Source organism: Trichechus manatus, unplaced genomic scaffold (genome assembly GCF_000243295.1).
Source record: "Trichechus manatus latirostris isolate Lorelei unplaced genomic scaffold, TriManLat1.0 scaffold00033, whole genome shotgun sequence".
Taxonomy (NCBI): Eukaryota; Metazoa; Chordata; class Mammalia; order Sirenia; family Trichechidae; genus Trichechus; species Trichechus manatus.
Window position 1 is genome coordinate 3,400,387 of NW_004443969.1, and position 21,276 is coordinate 3,421,662.

The following is a 21,276-nucleotide window of genomic DNA, read 5'->3' on the forward strand; positions in this document are numbered from 1 at the left end:
GGTATAACATGACTTTCTAAATACCCCAGCATATATGGGAGCCTTGGTGGCACAGTGGTTAAGCACTCAGCTGTTATGTGAAAGGTCAATGGGTCACACCCACAAGCCACTCTGTGGGAGAAAGATGTGGTAGTCTGCTTCCAGAAAGATTACAGCCTTGGAAACCCTATGGGGCAGTCCTACTCTGCCCTATAGGTCAATATGAATTGGAATTGACTCGACAGCAATGGGTTAGGGTTTTTTTGGGTTTATTTCCAAAGAAGGTGCCCAGGTGGTTCAAATGGTTTATGCTCAACTACTAACATAAACGTTTGGTGGTAGTGGCATCCAGCGGCACTGCAGGATAAAGGCCTGTTGATCTGTTTCCATAAATATTACAGCCAAGAAAAACTCTATGAAGCAGTTTTACTCTGTAACATGTGGGGCACCATGAGTTGGAATCAACCTGATGGCAACAGGTTTAGTTTTTCGTTTTGCTTGGTTTTAATTTTCCTAAGAGTCTCTCTCCCCAGCTTTTCTGTTCTGTGTAGTCTATTGTATGTCTTAATGATACTCTTTGCAAAATGTGCTTATGATTGATTGTTCACCTTACAGTGTTTTTAAGTAATGCCTGCCACTTTCTGGCCCTGAGTAAGTTCTGAGATAGGTAAAACAAATATAAGCACCTTCTGTCAGTCCTTCAGGTAGCCTCCAGACAGGTGAAAACAGACAAACATAACAATCTGAAAATAAAGTTTGTTCTCTTCCCGCTAGAAACAAGGGCCAAGTATCCACACTGGGGTCATGAGTTACTGTCTTCAACACTGCCACTAAGTTGGGGAGACAGTGGAACACAGAAAAGTAAAATACTCACAAAGCCTTTCTATTGTTTTTAAGTGGCCCTTCTCTTGATTCAATGTTTCTCTGATTGCTGCAAACCACTGACTGCTTCCCTGATTTCTGACAAAGTTGGTTCTGATAGTGTCTGCTTCCTTTCTGGTGTTTCTGTTGTAGGATGGCAGCTTGCAGCTGCGTACTTTGCCATCTTGTTGACATCACTTTCCACTATTCAGAATTTTAAGTGTAAAATTATAGGTTCAAAATCTAGTTTGAGGTGGAATATTATACATGAAAAACTTAGATACTTAATATCTTTTCATGAAGATCAAAGTTCACACAAATACCTCTTATTTTGAAGTAAGTCCTTAAAAAGGAATTAAGAAAAAGGAAATGTATCCTCTCTACCTGAGTAAAGAAGATTTGTTTTGTTCCCCATCCTTCACTTATTCAAGAAATAAACAATCAAATGACAATATCGTGCACCTACATTGTTCCAGACATCATACTTGGTGTTGAGGATAACACATAGACTAAAGTACGGTTGAGGCCTTAAGGATCTCAAGGGAATAGAGCAGCAAAACATGTAAAAATATAAGTTAAATATAATCAAGTGTAAATAAGTAAAATTAAATATAAATAATGGGATATTTCATTATATTTCAGCGACAGTGGGATAAATCTCAAATCTAAACAAAAATTTGCTCTTTCAAACAAAGTTCAAATTTTATGACATTAAGGTCGATCATTTTCTTGCTGAGGTCTTTTTAAATTAAAAATATGTTGGCCTCTGGGAGTGGACAGCCCTGTAAAACCAAATGAGACTAACGAGGTACAGGAGTCCAGTGACAAGGGCCAGAAGGCAGAAGGGGACACGGAAGCTGGTGATAGGGAACCCAAGGTTGAGTAAGGATATTGTTAATGTGTTGTGAGATTGTTAACCATTGTCATAGGGCAACATTTGTAGTAACTGTTAAATGAAAAACTATTTTGTTCTGTAAGCCTTCATCTTAAGTGAGAATAACAGCACAATTGGAAGAGCGCTGTCAATGTCACTGAACTGTGTATGTAGAAATTTTTGAAACGGTGTGTCTTTGGCTATGCGTATTTTCACCAAAAAAAAAAAAAGGTTGAGAAGTTAGAAGGTTAATATGTTGTGGGGTTGTTAACCGATGTCATAAAACAATATGTGTACTACTGTTTCATGAGAAACTATTTGTTCTGTAAGCCTTCACCTGAAGTACAATAAAATATAAAATAAATAAATAAATAAAAAATATGTTGGCCTCACTAATCAAATTATATTCTCTTCTCCCTTCTTCCTCAGAAACACTAAAGTCTTTTCCATTTGGCTAATTAAGAGGCCCACCACACTACACTCTTTGAACTGGTTAATTTACTAACACACAAGATTTAATTGATTTTCCTGTTTAAATAGGCAACAAAAACAATTAAAAGTTAATAACTGTAAACTTCAATTAGGAATCATAACGCTGCTCTCTCTTGGGATAATCAGAAAACCCTGCTTCCTGATTCACACACTCTGTGCATAGTCTGATTTTTTATCTGGAGTTTTCTATTTCTTGTAAGAATATTTGTACTGTTTTTTGAAAACTTATAGTGTATTTAATACTTTCAAAAATAGATACGACTAACTAGAGCAAAATCTATGTCTTTGAAATCTGTGGCAAGAGAAGAAACAAACAAAAGAACCCGAAACAAAACAAAAAATCCAAATCCATTGCTGTCGAGTCGATTCTGGCCCACAGCAACCCCATGTGTTACAGAGTAGAATTGAGCTCCATTAGGTTTTCTTGGCTGGAACTCTTATGAAAGCAGATCATCAGAACTTTCTTCCACTGGGTGGGTTCGAACCACCAACCTTTCAGGTAGTGGCTAAGTGCAAACTATTTGCGCCATACAGGGATCTTCAAGAGACAGCAGGGACTGTATAACCAGTAAATTTTCAACCATGACATAGTTGGGGAGTCACACATTTCTTTCTTCCTCTATGTTATGACATATTTCATACAGAAAACTGTTATTCTCCTTGGATTCATAGAGGACATTGAAATTTAACTATCCCAACAACTCATCTGTGCAAGATTTCCTTGATGATGCCTAGTATGGACACTTATCTAGCCACTCTTTGAAAATTCTTAAAGAAAACATGCTCATTGCCTCCTACGCTGGCCCTGTATTATTGAGAAAACACAACTCTTAGACACGCCTTCATTATGCTAAGTCCAATTCTGATTTCCTAACATCATTTAACATCATTTCCCCTACTTTTACCCTAAGAAATGCATCTAGTTTCTACTGTCTATGACAGCCCTTCAATACTGAAAATACCTATTATCATCATCATACTTTGCAAAGGTTTTATCTGTAAAACAGAATATCTAATATCTTCACCAACATTTCTAAATCTCTGAGAATTCTCATTGTCTGCTTCTACAAATATACAGCTGTAATTGAGTACAATATCCCAGAGTCAAATGACTTGATATAATTTTATAAGTAAGTACCTATTCTAAGAATATCTGTCCCAAATATACCTGAAGGTTCTAAATGTATACAGAGCTCAACTAGTTATTCATCTTCATAGAAACCTAATTAGTCAAGTACACTAGCTGTTTATATCACCCAGGGGCTCCTGCTCTATCTACAGAAGTGTACTATTTGTAAATAGACACAAATGATGATTCCATTTATTTTTAGTATTAAAAAAGTCTGCCATGGGTGAGAAAAATGTTCAGAAATGTCTCACTAAGTCACTTTGATGCCCAGAAACTTCCATATATCTGTAACTTGCTAAAGTTTTACTTGATGTTTGTTATCTAGTGTAATTTCAGCAGGTTAACTAAATCAATTCTTTGCTGGTGAAATTTTTTATTTATATTAAACATGAAGGCTTGCTTCCTCAATGATCTGAGGTTATATATTTGCTCTTAAAGTAGAGAGTGAGTTTGAATCAGAGAGCATTCAGTGGTAGGAAGAGAAGAAAGGGGTTGAAATCTGCTAAAATATCGCAGATTCTTATACTGATAAACTCTTTTGTTACTTTATGTGTATTGCTTTAGCTTAGAATAACCATTAATATCCTATAAAACAGCATTATGAACCAAAAATAAATATTAAAATCTTTACATTTGTTTGGAAAGAATACATTTACATTACTTTGTAGTAAGCATTTAGCAATATGTATCAAGAACCTAAATAGTGAAGAAAATATTTAATTTAATAATTCCAATTCCATTTTTTAATGGAAAAAACAAAAACAAAAACAAAGACAGGTATTTATTATATACCAGGATGTCCACTGCAGCCTTTATTTTGTAAAAGTGATACATTATACTTGTCCTAAGAATCCAAAAAATGGAAATGAAAAAAATTAATTATGGTATAACCACATGAAACTTATTGTGGATTCATCAAGAATATGTTTTGAAAAATATTTAAGATGCATACAATTTTCTGATGTAATGTGCAAGATAACACACTGTATTTTACTATTCTTATTACATTGTCTATAAGTGGAAAAACTGTACGTATGTGAAAAATAAGTCTTGAATGAGACAAACCCATATATTAGTAGTAGTTTTCTCTAAAAGAACTGACTATGGGCATTGTAATTATCTTTATGCTGTTGTTAGTTGTCATTGAGTTGATTCCAATACATGGCGACCCCATGCGTTGCAGAGTAGAACTACTCCATAGGGTTTTCTTGATTGTAATTTTAACAGAAGCAGATTATCAGGCCTTTTGTTTTGTGGTACCACTGGGTGGGTTCACACCTCAAACTTTAGGTTAGCAGTCAGGCGCAGACGGCATCACCGAGGGACCTTATTATCTTTATGTTGTTCAGTGTTTTCAGATACTCTATAATAAACGCACCATTGCTCATTGGTGTCGAGTCAATTCCAACTCATAGTGACCCTACAGGACAGGGGAGAACTACCCCATAGGGTTTCTAAGGAGAGGCTGGTAGACTCAAACTTCCAACCTTTTGGTTAGCAGCTGAGCTCTTAACCACTATGCCACCAGGGCTCCCATAATAAATATAGATTACTTTAAAATTTAAAATAAAAAAGGTGCTATATCAAATCAACTGGATAAATTAGTGATAAACTCATAGATACATGAATAATTGTCACAAAAAGGAAAAGTTGTAAATACCAGCTTCAAAAGCTCTTTCTTGGGTTTCCTTACTTTTTTGTCCCACAAGAGCTTTTTATTTTTCTGCTATAACCAAAAAACAAAACAAAACAAATCTCCAAAATTGATACTAACATATTTTTCATGCTTTATAATTTCTCTTTAGTAAGAAGGAGATTAACTAGGAAGCAGTTTTAGTGGAAACAGCTACAAACAGGGAAAGGTGTTCATTCTATGGGCCCTGGGAAGCACTCAGGGTGTATTCCAAGTTCCATAGATTCAAATGCACTTTCCCAGGCTGCACTTTCTCTGAGTTTATCATTAATAGGATTATTTTAAATGTTAGTGCACTCCAAGTGTATGAAGCTTAACAGCTTAGACAACCCCATGACTAGCTCATGCACTCCCAGAGACTTCTTAAATATGTGTCTGTAATTGTAAAGCACTGAAGTATTAAGGCCCAGAATTTAATTACATAATTCACTAGAGAAGAGTAACTTTTTCAGGCAAGCAGTGCATGCAGGGTTCATTTTACAGCGATTACTTCTTAGTTAAAATAGATATTTATCATTAAAAGGGCCTTGTCTACAGAGCTAGAGACTAGCAAAGACATAAACTGAAATAAATGCATCTAACTCTAGGGAACAACAACACTGGTCTTTTGCAGAGCTTCAAGTTTGGAGGACAGGCAGCAGCACACCAGATGTAGCATATGTTTAATTGATTTGTTCCTTCTTTTAGATACAATTTTAACAATTCAGTTATTACTTTTGCATTCAAAAAGAGTTTATTCTCATGCAGATTTGTGTCTCATTATGCATAAAGACACTTCTAAGGATTCTGAAACAATAAATTTAATTAAAGTTTATGACCAAAAATTTAAGACTTAATAATGAAGAAGTTGACAGTGTAAAATAAAAAGCTAGTCCATTTAACATGTATTTTAAATTCAAACACTAAGAAGACTATAAATGGGAATTTGTTTAAAATTATTTTTTAAATACTTGATTCTATTTAGTGTTTGTCTTAAAAAAAACTTCTATCTAAAAACACTGTTCATTTTTTTAAAGAGGTCTTAAAAATGACAAATAATTCAGTGGACCCATAACTTCAGGTATATTGGGATAATATGTAAAGTAAAGTTGGTGTCAATGATTAAATTCAATCTTTTATATACATGAATCAGAATAATAACAACAGAAAAACATAGTAGGATATGAGAAATGTCAAAATACTAGATGAAAATTCTTAACCACAAATATTCTGACCATCAATACTTTGGAATATATTTTTTCTTCTTTACAAATATCTTCAACTGTATGGCACTGAAATGAATCTCACAATGACATATGTGGTATTTTTAAGAAACAATTTCAAAGAAGCAAATACGGATATAAAATGCATAACCACTAAGCCTGGAAAAGTATAATAAATGCTACCTAAAAATTTCAAATTATTATACATGTCCCATTTGTCTTCCAATTACTTAATTACAACCCAGCTGATACGGTTTCAAAGCAACAGAAAATTATGCCATAGTACAGAATAAATCTCTGAAGAGAAGATATATAAGAACTTTCAAAAGGACAGTAACCAAAAGCTTTGGAGCTATAAAGATGGGATTGAATCTCAGTTCCAGTAATACGAAGTGGAGCCCCTGACTAAATTAGTTATCATCCCTAATTCTCCAGGGCCTGTAAAATAAGATATCAGCGGCTAAGGAGCAGGGACTTTGGGCGATTTAAGCTGACAAGCACACGCAAAATACTTCCTGTGTAAGATGTCCTATTTAGGTACTCAACAAATATTTGTTCCCTCTTTTATAATCTCTTTTTAAAATTGATGCCAAAGGACAAGCAGGATTATAGAGGAGATGGGAGTGAGTGATCAGAGAAAGAATCCAACCCAAAAATCTATTATTCAGACATACACTTTTTATAGTGCAATCAACAATAGAATATATAAATCTTGATATAGTCAGTGGAATACTCTATCATATTGAGAATGAACAGTCTGTTACACTACTATGTGACAACAATATGGATAAATTTCAGAAACATATTGTTAAGTAAAAGAAGACATGCATGAAGGAATACATATGATATGATTCTATTCTCATAAAGTACAAAAACAAGCAAAATGAATCTAAACTGTTAGAAGTTTTAGACAATGGTTTCCTTTGTGGTGGGTAGTGACCGGACAAGAGAAGAATAACGTTTTGTTTCTTGATCCGGTGAGGGTTACATGAATGTATTCAGTTTGTAAAAATTCATCAGCTTATGCCATATGTGCACTTTCCTGCAGTTATACTGCAGTATCAGATTTAAATAATTACCTTGAAATTAAAACCACATATTTTGCTCCAAGTCCCATGCACTATAATTGAAATATAACAGAATAAGCATCAAATTTAAAGAGTAAATGAGGACAGACAGGTATCCAAGGTCCAAATGGAACAGTTGGACATTAAATCCTAGATCAAATTACTGTGAAATACTAAAGAGAGAGGGGAAAAAAAAGGGAAGATCATCATTGTTAAGTGATATTTTCCATACATTTGTGTCCTATATACAGTAAGGCTCTTGTTGCTTATTAGGTCTTTTCCTGGGTAGAGATGGAGGTTAAGGAATCACTTCCTCTAAATCAGTGGTTCTCAATATTAAGCCTGCACCAAAACCACCTGGAGGGCCCCTACCTCACAGTTTCTTTTCCTGTGGGTCTTGGCTGGGGCCAGATAATTTACATTTCTAACAGATTCCCAGATGCTGCTGCTGCTATGCTGAGACTCAACTTGGAGTAACACTGCTTCAGAGAAAAAGTTTTAAATCCTGAGTCGCATTAGGCAAGTTTGAGAATCCTCTTAGTCTCTATATTGTCCCCAATAAACTAGGAGTAAAACAAAGGATTAAGGGTGCACAAGTAAAGATTTTGGCACAAAGTAGGTGCAGTGTTAAAATGTAGCTTTTTTAAAATTTTTATTTCTTATTTTTCCTTTGTCTGAAGTTTGGAAAGTCTTTCATATGTGGAATAAGCCAGTTCACTTAAATTTAGTGGTCTTCAACCCTGGCTGCACGTTAGGATCTCCTGAGAAGTTCTTAAGCTCCAAAGTCTGAACCATACCCCAGAGCAGTTAAATCAGAATTTCTGCACGGTGCAACCTGATTGCACTGGGTGATTCTAATGTGCATCCAACTTTGAGAATCACGGCTCGATTTCCACAAACACTGACGAGTGCCACTCACTGTAGGAAACCCTAACGGCGTAAAATGAATGGAGTAAAGTTCTTGACTTTAAGGGACTTATAATTTAACTGAGGAGGTGTATTTATAATGGATAAGTTCAATATAATAACAAAGATATTAAGACACAGGTATGAATCAGATGCCATGAAAGCACGGAGGAGGGTCACTCATTTTCACCTGGCACTTGAGGAAAAGTTTGCCTGAGGTTCAGGTTTACACTATGTTAGACAAAATTACATCTGTAATAAATACTAAAAAGGGGAGGTAGAATGTTATAAAACTAATGGTATGGTGATTTGATCAAGTCAAGGCAGTCTGGGACAGCTATGATTGACAAGTGATGACTGAGTGGCCATGTGAAGGAGAAAGCAGGGGGAAGGATGCTTGTCTTAGGCAGAGGAGCAGTGAAAGCCCCATTATAGGGGGAAGCTTGGTATTTTTAGGTATTTTAGGAGAGCCAGTGGGCCCAGAACAAGAGGGGGAGAGTCCTGAGAGGTGAGGCTGGAGAGGCAGGCAGGGCCTTGTGTACCGTGCAATGAATTTTGATATTTGTCGTGAGATGCGTTAGGAAGGTTAAGAATTAGCTTTTCTTCTGAAAAAAGATCAGTTTAGCTTGTAAACGGATTAAAAGAAATAAGAGTGACTGCTGAATGACTTGCTAGGGGCTGCTACATTATCCCAAAAAAGAGATGATGTAGCACATCACCCCTCCATTTCCAAGGTCTCTTCATTCATCCTGAGCTGTTATCACTCTAAGACACATGGAGGTAGATGCAAGAACACAGGCAGGGGAAAGACACCTTACAGGACCCTGAACAATGGGAGACTCCTTAAAATAAGCTGAGAGAAGACCCTGATTTTATCTTTCATTTTTCCTCCTTCTTTGGATTCACAACTAAAACAAGGTGGTTGGAGCTCTGGCAGCCACCGTGCATAGGGTAACCTAAAAGATGAAAGCCATGCACTTGAATGATGGAGTAGAAAAGTAGAAGCCTAGGACTTTGAAGTCTGAGAATTCACTATATCAGCTCTAGAATGCTGTCTTAGATATCTAGTGCAGCTATACTAGAACTACCACAAGTGGATGGCTTTAATAAACAGAAACTTATTCTGTCACAGTTTAGGAGGCTAGAAGTCCAAATTCAAGGTGCCAGCTCTAGGGGAAGGCTTTCTCTCTCTGTCGGCTCTGGGGAAAGGTTCTTGTTTTCTTTCAACATTGGTGAGCCAACATTCCTTAGAGACTTCCATATATCTTGGCATCAATCTTCCCCTGTGTCTAGGAGCTTCTCAGCACAGGGACCCCGGATCCAAAAGACTTGCACTCCTCCTGGCTCTTCTTTCTTGGTGGTAATGAGGTCCTTCTTTTCTCTCTTCCCTTCTCTCTTTTATATCTCAAAGGAAACTGACTCAATATACAAACTGATCCTGTAGATTGTGTCCTGCATCATTAACATAACTGCCTTTAATCCTGCCTCTTTAACATCATGAAGGTTAGGATTCACAACACATAGGATAATTACATCAGATCACAAAATGGAGGACAACTACACAGTACTGAGAATCATGGCCTAGTTAAGTGGACATACATTTTTGGGGGACACAATTCAATCCATAAGAAATGCCTAAAAGCCCTCTTTTATATCAGAGAAGAATAAACATGTATATCATTGAAAAAAACAAACAAAAAAAAAGAACACAGGCAGGAGCACTCTCATTGTATTATGGTATAGTAATCAGTGCTCTCATAATGAGGATTTTGAGCCAGGTGGAAACACATTTATTGGTTTCTCCTTCCTTGGTCTAATGGAGATTTTTTTTTTGTGGTGATTAAAATATTTTGGATCTAGATAGAGGCAGTAGTTGTACAACATTATGAATGCAATTAATGTCACTTTAAAATGGTTAATTTTATTTTATGATAATTTCATCTCAAATTAAAAAAAAAAGTTTCACCTTTTCACTCAGAAATTCCATTTCTGGAAATACATCCCACAGAAATATCAAATTCAGAAAATTGCACCTCTGTGAAATCAGGATAATACAGCCCGACTAATCAACTAAAAGGCAATGGTTTTCTTTTTTTTTTAAGAAGGCAATGTTAATGTATGATAATTCTTGTTTTCTTAATTTTATACATAAAGGGAAATAAAAGGAATGAAATATAAAATAATTCTAGGGCATAGGTTTGAATGGACTTTGTATGATGATTTTTTTCCATCTTTGTTAATGAGAGTTTTATACACACATACACATACGAGCATTCATTGCCTACGCTTACTCTAAAAAAAAAATCAATAACCCAAATTGCCATCTTAGTAACCTGTATAGAACAGAATAGTATTCAAGTTATTCTATAATTAGGGTTCAACCTAAATTTATAGGTTTATTTTTTCTTTCCAAATTGTCAAGCTGTGGGCTAATTAGTCTGAATTGATTGATATTCCTCAAAGACTTCATGCTGCTTCCATGAAGTTCCTTTTATGTTGTCTACCCACCAGAAATGTTTTTTCTATTCATCTTTACCTATCTGCCTTTCAAAGCCCAGCTATATGCTTCTTCCTCCAACACCCCATGTTAACCTTGACTGGAAATGTTCTATACTTTAATATTACCACTCATATCATTCAGCGCTCTATGTGGTGGATGTAAGTGTTTGTGTCATATTACTTGACATACTACTTGACTTTATGTTTCTTGAAGGAGATGGCTCAGTCTTGTTACACATACACACACACATACACAACCTGCAAAATGCCTAGCTCAGTAGTTTCTACCTCGTAGATGACAAATAAATATAATGAATGAATGAAGTGGTATAAGATGGTGAATTTTAGTTTGATCATTTTCATTTATCTTAATAATAGCTTTCCCTCACTTTCGGAAATTGATTTACCATAAAATATTGCCTCAAAGTAAATAAAAAATGATATGAGCATATTAACATTGGTCAAATAAATGCACTTGTTGTTAATTATACTCTCATAGGATCTTGACATATTATGCCCAAGTATGTAAAGTAAACCTAGCTTTATACTTTCTATTCTACACCATTCCTTAAAGATAAACCCGAATTATCAAAAATTAGCATTTAAAAATAAGATGAAAAAGCAACTTCAATTTCTGTGGTTGGAAGATGGTCATTAATGATGCAATCTGGGATGAGCTGGTATATCATAATATAATTTTATTTCTCATACAGAGTTAACTAGCTTATCTTAAAGCAACTACTAAATATTATTCTTCTAGAGAGACATTCACGGACATGGACAAGGATGCAAGAGTCTCAAACTAACAACAAAAAGTTGCTTAATAATCGATCATCTTTTATTATTTTTTAAACATTTTCATCCACAAATCTTTGAAAATCATATCAAATCTGGGTAAAATCCTATAAATATAAAAATGGGTACTAAACTATTTCTCATCTATCTATCTAGAAACTAATTTTGAGGCAGAAGATCTCAGAGATTTAATATAATCCATACAGTTGATGAATTTTATGCTCATAAAGAGGAATAAATTGAATTTTTTTCAGTCTTATTTTAGGAAATGTCCTTTAATTACAAATTTTTTAAATTAAACCTTTTCTTTTGAGATAAGTGTCAATTTGTATGCAGTTGTAAGAAAACAATGCCAGGAGATCCCATGTACCCTTTACCCAGTTTCATTTCATGGTAACAAATTGCAAAAACTACAGTACAATGTAACAGCCAGGATATTAACATTTATATAGTCAAGATTCAGAACATTTCTGTCATCATAAGGGAGCCTCATGTTGCCCAATAAAATTAAACAGGCACATTCACTTTCCTCCCTGACCCCTATGAACCACTAATCTGTTCCTATTTCCATAATTTTGTCATTTCAAAAATGTTATCTAAGTCATTTCAACTGGCACAGTGGCTAAGAGTTCAGCTACTAACCAAAAAGGTCAGCAGTTCAGATCCACTAGCCACTCCCTGGGAACCCTCTTGGGCAGTTTTACTCTGTCCTATAGGGTAGCTATGAGTCGGAATCAATTCCATGGCAAAACTGGATATAAGTCGGATCATACTTATGGAGCCCTTCAGAATTGCTTTGTTCATTCAGCATAATTCTCTGGAGATGCATCCAGATTGGTGCATGTGTCAATAGCTTGTTCCTTTTTATTTCTGAGTAGTATTTCAGTGGTATGGATGCATCAGTTTGTTTAGCCATTCATCCATTGAAGGGCATCTGGATTCTTCCCAGTGTTTGGCTATTACAAATAAATCTGCTATAAATATTTGTGCACAGGTTTGTATAAACAGAAATTTTCTTTTCTCTGGGATAAATGCCCAGGATTGCAATTGCTGGGTCAGATGGTAGTTGCGTGTTTAGTTTTTGAAGAAACTATCAAAATATTTTCCAGAGTGGCTGTAGCATTTCACATTCCCACTAGCAATGTATTAGTGCTCCAGTTTCTCTGCATGCTTCCCACCTTTTGGTGTTGTCACTACTTTTTATTTTAGACATTCTGATATGTGTGTAGTTATATTTCATTGCTGTTTCAATTTGCATTTTCCTAAATGACTAATTATGTTGAACATTTTCATGTGCTTATTTGCCATTTTTATATATTCTCTTCAATAAAGTATATCTTTGTGTCTTTTGCCCATTTTCTAATTGAACTGTTTTTCCTTCTTTCTTTTTTTAATTGCATTTTGAATGTTCTTTATATATTCTAGATACTAACCCTTTGTCAGCTATGTGAATTGCTTTAGATTTCAAAGATTTTCTACTTTTTTTTCTCCAGGTTCTATAGTTTTAACTTCTACATTTAAGTCCATGACACATTTTGATTTCTTATAAGGTGTTAGGTCAAGGTTCTTTTTTTTTTTTAATTTTGATTGTACAATTTCTCCAGCACCATTTGTTGAAAAGGTTCTCTTTCCTCCATTCAGTTGCTTTCAATTGCTTTTGCACTTTTGTCTAATATTAGAATATCAGCTGTGCACATTCATGTGGGTCTACTTCTGGACTGTGTTCTGTTTCATCGATCTATGTGTCTATCCCTCTGCCAGTGCCACACAGTCTTAATTGTCATAATTACTGAAACTTGCTTTTTTTTTTTTCAACTTGACCAAATGGCTCATCTTTCTTGTTTAATTAATCTAGTTAACTACCTACATATTTATTTTCCTCCTTTTATCCTACCATACCTGGTAGATTGATATAGTAGTTATTTTAATTTAAAATTCTTTAGATAAAGAATGTTATTTAAAAATCTTTTAGGATATTGTAATATTTTTGTTTACAAAGGTCAAGTATTTTTTTTCCTTACAATTACATGTGATGTTCCAAATCTCAATGAATAGCAATAATACAGAGCAAAGGTTTAATAATAGTAAGGAAAAACAGCCAAGGTTGACAATAGGAAATGATGTCTTTCACTGCAATTTCCCTGCCTTTTCACGGTAAAATTAATTATTTTAAATCATCAAAATATGAACTCTTCTAAAAACATAATACACGTATATCCCAGAAGACACTAAAACCATCAAATAGCAGGTCTTTTGAACTGTGACATTCCATGCATTCAAAGGCTTTCAACGCATTATATGAGGTTTCCTGCCTTAAGTCCATAAATTTTTATTGTCAGTCTTAAAGCTCATAAAACTTTCTTGAAAGATTTCCAATCATTTACTCTCTACAAAAACTAAACTGCTGAATCGCCTTTTGAATATTTACTTTACTTTTTAACAGTACAAATTACATCTAAGTATAAAATACTCAACAACCATACATACTGCTCTAATTGTGCTTTAGAGCTGACATGGAATAATAAAATACTAATTGCAATTAGAACATGTTAGTTGTTTAGAACCCCTTGCAGAATTTTCTACAACCACAAAGCTTATGCTCAAATACCACTAAATAATCCAATGACCACAATCTGAATCAGTGTTTTCCTCTGTCTCTTCCCACAATACACACTGTAGCTCTGGGCACAACTAGAGGGAAAATCCCTAATGTACACATACAAGAAAAACTCGAGTACATAGTAAGACATCCTGAGAATTTCAAAAGCCCCTATTTGTTGAGTTTCCTAAACCCTGCCACACTCTGAAAAGAGATACACTTGGATCAGCACAAGCACCTGGTAGATTGTCCAAGTTACTTGCTAGCCAGACGAGGACATTATCTCCAAAACCTCTCTTGTGCAACACCAGTCATCAATGTCACTCTGCAACTACTGCATATGCCAAATTTTCCCTAGATGAGTGGATGTTCTAGGAAAAATATGAACTGCTACCTGAATGTGTCACAAAGAAAAGTTTTCTCAAAGATCACTCCCTTACCTGTTTGACATCATATGCCAGAAGAACATATTTTAAATCTGGTGACACAGAATGTCTTGATGCTTTGAAGGTTACCTTGAAAAAAAAAAAGAGACAACTATCTTAAAAAGCTTATTAACACAGAGATAGACATCTATGCAAATACATAAATATTAAAAAAAAAACTTTATTTTGATCACAACATTCTGAAACAGGCTTTTTCCTTCCTATTGCATATTCCTATATGCATGCAGGTACGTATAACTATACAGACGGACATAAAAGCTTGTAGAGGTCTTATTAGACATTCCAGTAAGAAAAAAAAATTGCTAATATATCTTTATACACATTATCCCGTGAAGTCTATGTTAATATTTTTATTATTAAAAAATAAAAAAAAAAAAGACTGCCTCGTCTTTATTAAGTAACCAAAACACTTTTATATTTCCATGTTGGATTAATCAAAAGGAAAATACATATTGACATTTCATGGTGTCATAATTTGGTGTCTCTGTGCTTTGTTTTCTTATTGGTTGACTACTCACATTTAAAAGAAGACATTTACATTAAAGACAGAAAGCCAGATTCTCTTTTAAGGAAACTCTCAGGGTGAAACATATTGAAACACAACTACATGACTGATTATAATACAACTATGTAACTGATTATAACACAGATACATAACCGATTATATTGAAGGTCAAAGAAAAAAAATCTACACTGCACCTCACTGAGTTTTTTGCCTGAAGTTTAATCATTGAATAGACCTGTGGACAGAAGAAAGGAACGAGAAATACATTGAGGGTGGGGAAATAATTTTATTTGAAATAGAGATATTTATCTGATTCATATCTAAGGGTAAGGTAAGCAAATAGAGTTGATGCATCAAACCCTACACATTTAAACTAAAAAAAAAAAGAAAATAAATTTACATGAATGTTAAACAAACTAGATAGTCTGCATGATATTTTCAGAAAAACACATATATAAATAATTTTCTACAACTTATGTCAGGATAGTTTCTGCAAGGCTTTACTCTATGTAAAACAGAAAAGGGTGAAGTTAGGGTTTCTTTACTTAGGAACTACAAAAGCACCATGGATAGGATAAGAAACTCAGACCAATCAATATTTGGCAAAATCTGTTAATTCCTCAGCCAGGTATTCAAGAGAATGAAGAGATCAGAGAGAAAATACCATTGACTGGTAAGGCTAATATTTGCAGGGGTGAGGGGGTAGGGGAGAGGTTGCCTACAGACACTCATCTTGCACTCTCCATGGATAAGACACTTTAGAAGATCAAAGTGATCACTGGCAATTCTTCATCTCAAAAATTGTTGGAAGAGTCATTTCAATAATTATGAAAATAATTACAACAAAAGCAAAAACAATAATAACAGTAATAGCAGCTACTATTGATCAATCATCTACATATGTTCTGCAAGTTACTAACAACTTTGTATATATAATATTTCAATAATCCTCTTGACAATATGTGAGATAGTAACTTCATTTTTCTACCACCAACCCCCTCAACCCCACAGCTGCATTCACTTATTGTGTGTAATAACTTGATGGAAATTGGGCTTGTGGAAATTTACAGTGATACCGAGGACACAAGTTCATGTCTTTTTTGGTCATCAGGAGAATCATATTTCCCAAAGTCATCGGGAGGTCTACTGTTATTTTAAAAATGTCTCAGAGGCAGTGTCATCATCCCTGTCCTACAAGGATTAGAAAACAAATAGTGTACTTCTAAAACTTTGGTCAAGGTCACAGGGAAACATATAACAAGAGAATCCAAGAAGCATTCCTTTCATAAGCTCTACATTATCTCACCAGCAGGAATTCTTTTTTAGAGCACTTCCCCCTCTGAAGTCTGAATTATTTAAAGAAAACCTCACCTCTCTTGTCCCCATCGTCCTCATGTGACATTCCTCACACAAATTAACTTCACACGTTCACAGGTGCGTCTGTGCCTCTGGTAACAACGTTTGAGTATCTTTTACAGTTCCGGCAATTATTCAGTCTGGAACTTTATTAATTATCACTATACTGCCTCCAGCTTATGCAGCATACTAACTAGGAAACTTTCCAAATACCTTTTCAGGAACCTGGGCTGCTGAACCTTTTCTGCATTTAGAAAGTTCTGTGCAGGTAACTAGTGCAGTAAACAGACTCACTGACGATGCACATATAAGAAACAAAGCCTCACAGCTTAGTCAAAGGACATTATAAGTCCCAGGCAAATTCCTCTTCGTATAAACCATTAATGCTCTCATCTGTCACATCTAGTGGATTAATTCTTCCTAATAGCCACAGGAGACCTCTTGGTCTACCTTGAACCTAACCACAGGCATTAATAGAGCTCTGGTTGTGTGCCAACATAATAGGGCTTCAAATGAGTGCTCCAGGAAGTTTATTACTGCCAGTATGCTATAATGTTACCTACATAGTTAATCACTTAATTACTATTGACATAAAAGGATGCAGAAATCATGTTTATTGCTATTATTCAGCACTGGTGCCTACCACCGCATTCTTTGACACCCAACATGGTACAATCGGCATTAAAATGCATGAACCCTGCTATCTAGGAACCTTCTATTAAAGCCAGGTATGGTAGGATAAAAGGAGGAAAATAAATATGTAGGTAGTTAACTAGATTAATTAAACAAGAAAGATGAGCCATTTGGTCAAGTTGAAAAATGAACACATACTTTCAGCCAGGATGGGACGATATTATGGTTCCCCATTTGTAAGCATTTTTTAATTCTGCCAAACATCACTTTTGAGCTTTCACTATATGACAAGGAGTCCCTGGGTGGTGTAAACAGTTAAGCGCTCGACTACTAACTAAAAGGTTGGCAGTTTGAAAACATGTAGAAGTGCTTGGGAAGAAAGTTCTGGTGATCTACCTTCAAAAGGTCATAGCCTTGCAAACTATGAAGCAGTTCTATTTTGCACACATGTGGTCACTGTGGGTTTGAATAGACTCAATGGCAACTAAAAACAACAATGGTAGACCATGAGTGGAAACTGACTCGAAGACAACTGGTTTGGTTTTTGGTTTTATGGTAGACACTGAAAGTGCTAAAACGTTGAGAAACAAAGGCTACTAAGACATTTTCCAACCCATATTGGGAAGGAAAAGACAAGCACCCATGGATCTCTCTTGTCCATGGCAGAACAGGGATCCAAAACACAAATGTGTTAAGGGACCAGTTAGGTACTGTAAGAATGAAGGACAGAGGCCAAATGGAGTAGTCTTGCAGTCTAAGATGGGCAGTGGCACTTCAGCTTCCGAAAGTCACTGTGTTTTAGAAAAGCATGACAGTATGGCTGTTTGTCAAATTTTTTTTCAAGAAAATCTAGAAATCAACATTTAACTTATAATCTTTTTTTTTTTTTTTTTTAATTATAGAGCAATCTTTTCAAAAAATCTGAGGCCTGATTCTGCCTGGGGGCAGCCAGTTTCCTAATTTTTGGAAATTACTGTGATAAGGATAGGAGAGGGGAAAGAAGACAAGGTTCTCAGGTTTAAAGAAGAGCAGAATTATGTCTTTTTCATTAACCCACTCAACTGCTAGCTGAAAAGCTGGCGGTTCAAGTCCACCCAGAGACACCTTGGAAGAAAGGCCTAGTGATCTACTTCTGAAAAACCAGCCATTGAAAACCTTACAGAGCACAGTTCTACTGTGACACACCTGGGGTCGCCATGAGTCCAAATCAATGCCACAGCAACTGGAGTGTAAAGGAAGACATCATGATCCAGTGTTTTCCAGCTGAATGAAATTATAGACTACTACTCACAAAATGGACTACGTACCTTAAAAGATTCCTGGAGAAGGAGCATGCATTAATGCTAATGTTAATACATGCATCATTACCAACATAAACATGGCAGAGCTGATCACTGTTTTCATTAGTAGTGAAATTCAAAGCCAAGGAAGCAAAAAAATCAGACTCGAATTAGGAACAGTTATTTTGGAAGCTGGGTGGAAACTGAGTTGGGTCTGACGATGTCTTGAGGTCATGAGATCTTGGTAAGAGACTGGCATGACAATCCAGGGAAGCAAGGACAAGAACCTTAGTTAAGGCAGAGTCAGGGACATAAAAAGGAGGGGACATGTTCAGGGAAGTTTGCAGATAAAAACAAAAGAAGTTAATGGTTAGATCTGAAGACTAACAAACAAGGAAAAGTATACAATGACTCCAGATGTTCAACTTTGTATAACTGGCTGAACGTTGTAATCACTATCTACATTGGGAAAAAGAGAAAAACTAGTACATTTTGAGGATAATTTTAAACATGTCAATGTAAAACACGATACAGCTGTAGTCCCTGAAGGATAGCAAATAAGAGATGTTCAGGATTTATGCATAAAAGTGTGGAGTTTAAGAGGGATATCTGGGAGTGTCACCTTTAATCAGTTAAACGGATTAGTAGATGAAGGTCTATGGTTGGTTCCACGCAAAGGCTTCTCCATTAACAAACACAAATGGGGGGGGGGTGCGGATCCCTCAAACAACTTCTTTAGTAGGGTGGTGGATCGCTGACAGTGCAGTTGTTATCCGTGTTGTTTATTACTATGTCTATTCTTCAGTCAAACCTTCTTCGGTAGTTTTGCTAACTCTGTTCTTGCTAGTAATGACTTGAACTCTCTCCTCTGCTTATTCAAATTCTCCTTCTCTAAAATACAATTCTGATTCACCCCCTTTAAGCCTTCCCTGTCCTTCTCAGCTCTAGTGATTCATCTGACCATATATAATATCATATCAAATCAGATAAGATAACAATATGTGCAGTTCATCTAACAATTGATCACTGTTTCAGGATTGCTCTTCTGGGTTGTTGGAAACTGCAATTTACATATTTTATTGCCACAGTAATGCCCCTATTAAGAGGCTCCATTGCAATGATTCACTTTTGTCAGGCACACTGTAACTAGAGGTAGGAATAAGATAATAATGGTGTGCGGATATGTCAGATTTTGAAAAGGATGGCAAGAAAAATCATTAACACATACTTAAATGTCAGAAGAGCCAGAGCATATAAAATATGTATTTGTATGACTTGGGACTGAGAAAGGATTGAGCAAGAGGATAAGAACAAGGGAGAGGGTTAAAAATAACAGAAATAGGTGAGAAGGACTTGTTTGCCTTAAAATTGAGACATAACAATAAGAATAGAAACTGTATATTCAGGACTAGTATTGCTCTAGATCTCGAAACAAGCTGGTGAAAAAAATATGTACAGGCATCTCTGATTACAAAAAATCCTGGTCAAGGAGCCTCAGCTGGATAAAACTCCTCAGACTTAAAGCGTCAGCAGTGGATTTTTAACAGACAATGATGGAAACAAGAATATCGGTCTTCATGGACTCCACCAAGCATCCTTAACACACACACACACACACATACACACACACACTCGTTAAGTTTAATTTATTATGGGATATAACTTCTCTCATTACAATCGCATTTTTAGGTTATTCACCTAGAAAATAAATGTTTAGAAAAGTCATCTCTCATTATAGAAAAATAAAATATATTTTAAAAATTATGTGATTAACTATATACTATGAATAAGTTTCTTTCACAATGTATAACTCAATCAGATCAAAACATTCTCTGGCTTGAACAAGAGGAAGGGTTTTAGAAAGCCAGTTGGCCATAAATGGGTGGAGGAAAGAGAAGGATCACTATCCATGAAGAAGAAAATGAAGATCAAGAGAACTGCAAAAACAGGCAACCAAATTGCAGCCCGCAGCATGATGCCAAAGATGGGCTCTTGTGCCCTGGCTGGCTCCAAATGAGACGAAGAGGGAGGAGGCAAAGAGAAAACATTTTATCTTGTAGCTCTAAGCGAAGTCATGATTAGTTTTCTACAACCATAAGTATGTCTGTATGCAGGGAATTTAAACATAAAATCCTTATTAGGTTATTTTTTCATGTTCTCTTTTCTTAGTTCTCCAACTACTTCATGTAGAGGACTGACTTATATTTCTTTGTGAAACCCACACCATCTATGTTGTTTGTGTAAACATGATAGATATTGTCTCTCTTTTTCTGGACATCATGCATTTTATTAATACTGGAATACTTTATAATAGATCCCAACACAGAAAATGCCACAGCACCACTATGCAGTGTTTAAGACCATGAAATCGGTAGCTACTATCCCATGTAGAGTGCTTCACATATATCTTCATTGTTCAATAAAGGCGAACAGCCAAAATAATATTCTATTGATCTGAATCATACATCATACTCTAAAACATTTAAAAAACAATTTTTATTTTTAATAGAAGGCAAAAACTAATGGTCACTGAATTCTACTCATAACTTAAAAGAAAAAGTCATAAAAGGTGACTTTGCGGAAAAAAATATCAATTTGCCACCACTCCATTCATAAATTAGAAAAGCTTTGGCTGGAGATGGAAGGAAATGGCCATTGTCATATTTATGCAAATTATTTCTTTGAAGTTCAGTTTACTCTGGTCTAACTAACTCTTCAAATTGTCTTAATGCTTTCTAATTGTTATATTCCAACTATGTTTTTCTTTTAAATGATGCTGATACATCTGGTTGAGCTGCATTAAAGAACACAGCAGGTTGAAAGAAACTAAAAGGTATGGAAGACCTAAAAATATCATATTAAAATTTCTAGACCAGTTTTCCTAATCATGGCCTTATCCTCATACTATGCGTCCAACATCCTTGTCACTGCTTATGTTGGCGAGAAAAAATGCAGACCCA

General features: G+C 35.4%; 1 protein-coding gene across 8 annotated transcripts in view; it reads right to left on the reverse strand.

The window, feature by feature from the left end:
- Positions 1-21,276, reverse strand: part of DPP10 (dipeptidyl peptidase like 10) — a 1,865,365-nt gene that overhangs the window by 441,780 nt on the left and 1,402,309 nt on the right. For all 8 annotated transcript variants that reach the window (XM_004375073.2, XM_023730177.1, XM_023730175.1 and 5 more), the window contains one exon: positions 14,537-14,611. In XM_004375073.2, the coding sequence (XP_004375130.1) occupies positions 14,537-14,611 (75 nt within the window). The remainder of the gene's footprint in view (positions 1-14,536; positions 14,612-21,276) is intronic.